Below are 934 nucleotides of genomic sequence, written 5' to 3' on the forward strand. Positions count from 1 at the left end.
CAGTCACTGAGCACACAAGGTCCTCACCATGGGATGGAGCTATATTGTCCTCTTCCTATTGGCAGCAGTTACAGGTAACACACTCCCCAAATACAGATTTCCTCTCTCTCATGTGACAATGGCATCCACTCTGCCTTTCTCTCTGCAGGTGTGAACTCACAGATCCAGCTGCTACAGTCTGGGGCTCAGCTGGTGAGGCCTGGGGCTTCAATGAAGATGTCTTGCAAGACTTCAGGATACACCTTCACTAGCTACAATATGCACTGGGTGAAGCAGAAGCCTGGGCAGGGACTGGAGTGGATTGGAAGGATTGATCCAGCAAATGGTGAAACTAAATATGCTCAGAAGTTCCAGGGAAAGGCCACACTGACTGCAGACAAATCCTCCAGCACAGCCTACATGGAGCTCAGAAGCCTGACATCTGAAGATTCAGCGGTCTATTAGTGTACAAGACACAGTGTTGCAACCACATCCTGAGTGTGTCAGAAACCCTGGAGAAGCAGGAAACTGCCCTGAGTCTGAGATGACAGAGAGATTAGCCTGGAGAATTGCTGACAAATAATCACTAGGAATGTCCCTTTGTCTGTCAAATCAGGGTCTTTGTCATCTTTTCAAAAGAAGTTCTGGGAAGGAAGTCATGCTGATTGAGGATGCCTCAGAGCTACCCATACTAGACCAGATTTAACCTGTGACCACCTCCATTAACATGATTTTTTTAATAAACAAAATAGGACAAACTGTAGCAATACATTATGATATAAATATCTCTTAAATCTTTGGAACTGGAACTGTTGCTGTAGTAGATGGGAATAAGCTACCATCATGTCAGTAAAACACAAATCAACAGGATTTGGGCAAACTAAAGCCCCTTTCATAGTCCAGTTTGATTTCCTACATATAAAAATGGCAATTTATTGGAAGTGGGTCCCTATAT

General features: G+C 44.2%; 1 gene segment (V, D, J or C); it reads left to right on the forward strand.

The window, feature by feature from the left end:
* LOC130882366 (Ig heavy chain V region 102-like) lies at positions 1 to 444 on the forward strand. The segment is given in 2 exon segments: positions 1 to 74; positions 149 to 444. Coding segments are annotated over 2 exon segments (342 nt in total).
* The last annotated feature ends 490 nt before the right edge of the window (positions 445 to 934 follow it).

The sequence above is a fragment of the Chionomys nivalis genome, chromosome 10, assembly GCF_950005125.1.
Source record: "Chionomys nivalis chromosome 10, mChiNiv1.1, whole genome shotgun sequence".
Lineage (NCBI taxonomy): Eukaryota > Metazoa > Chordata > Mammalia > Rodentia > Cricetidae > Chionomys > Chionomys nivalis.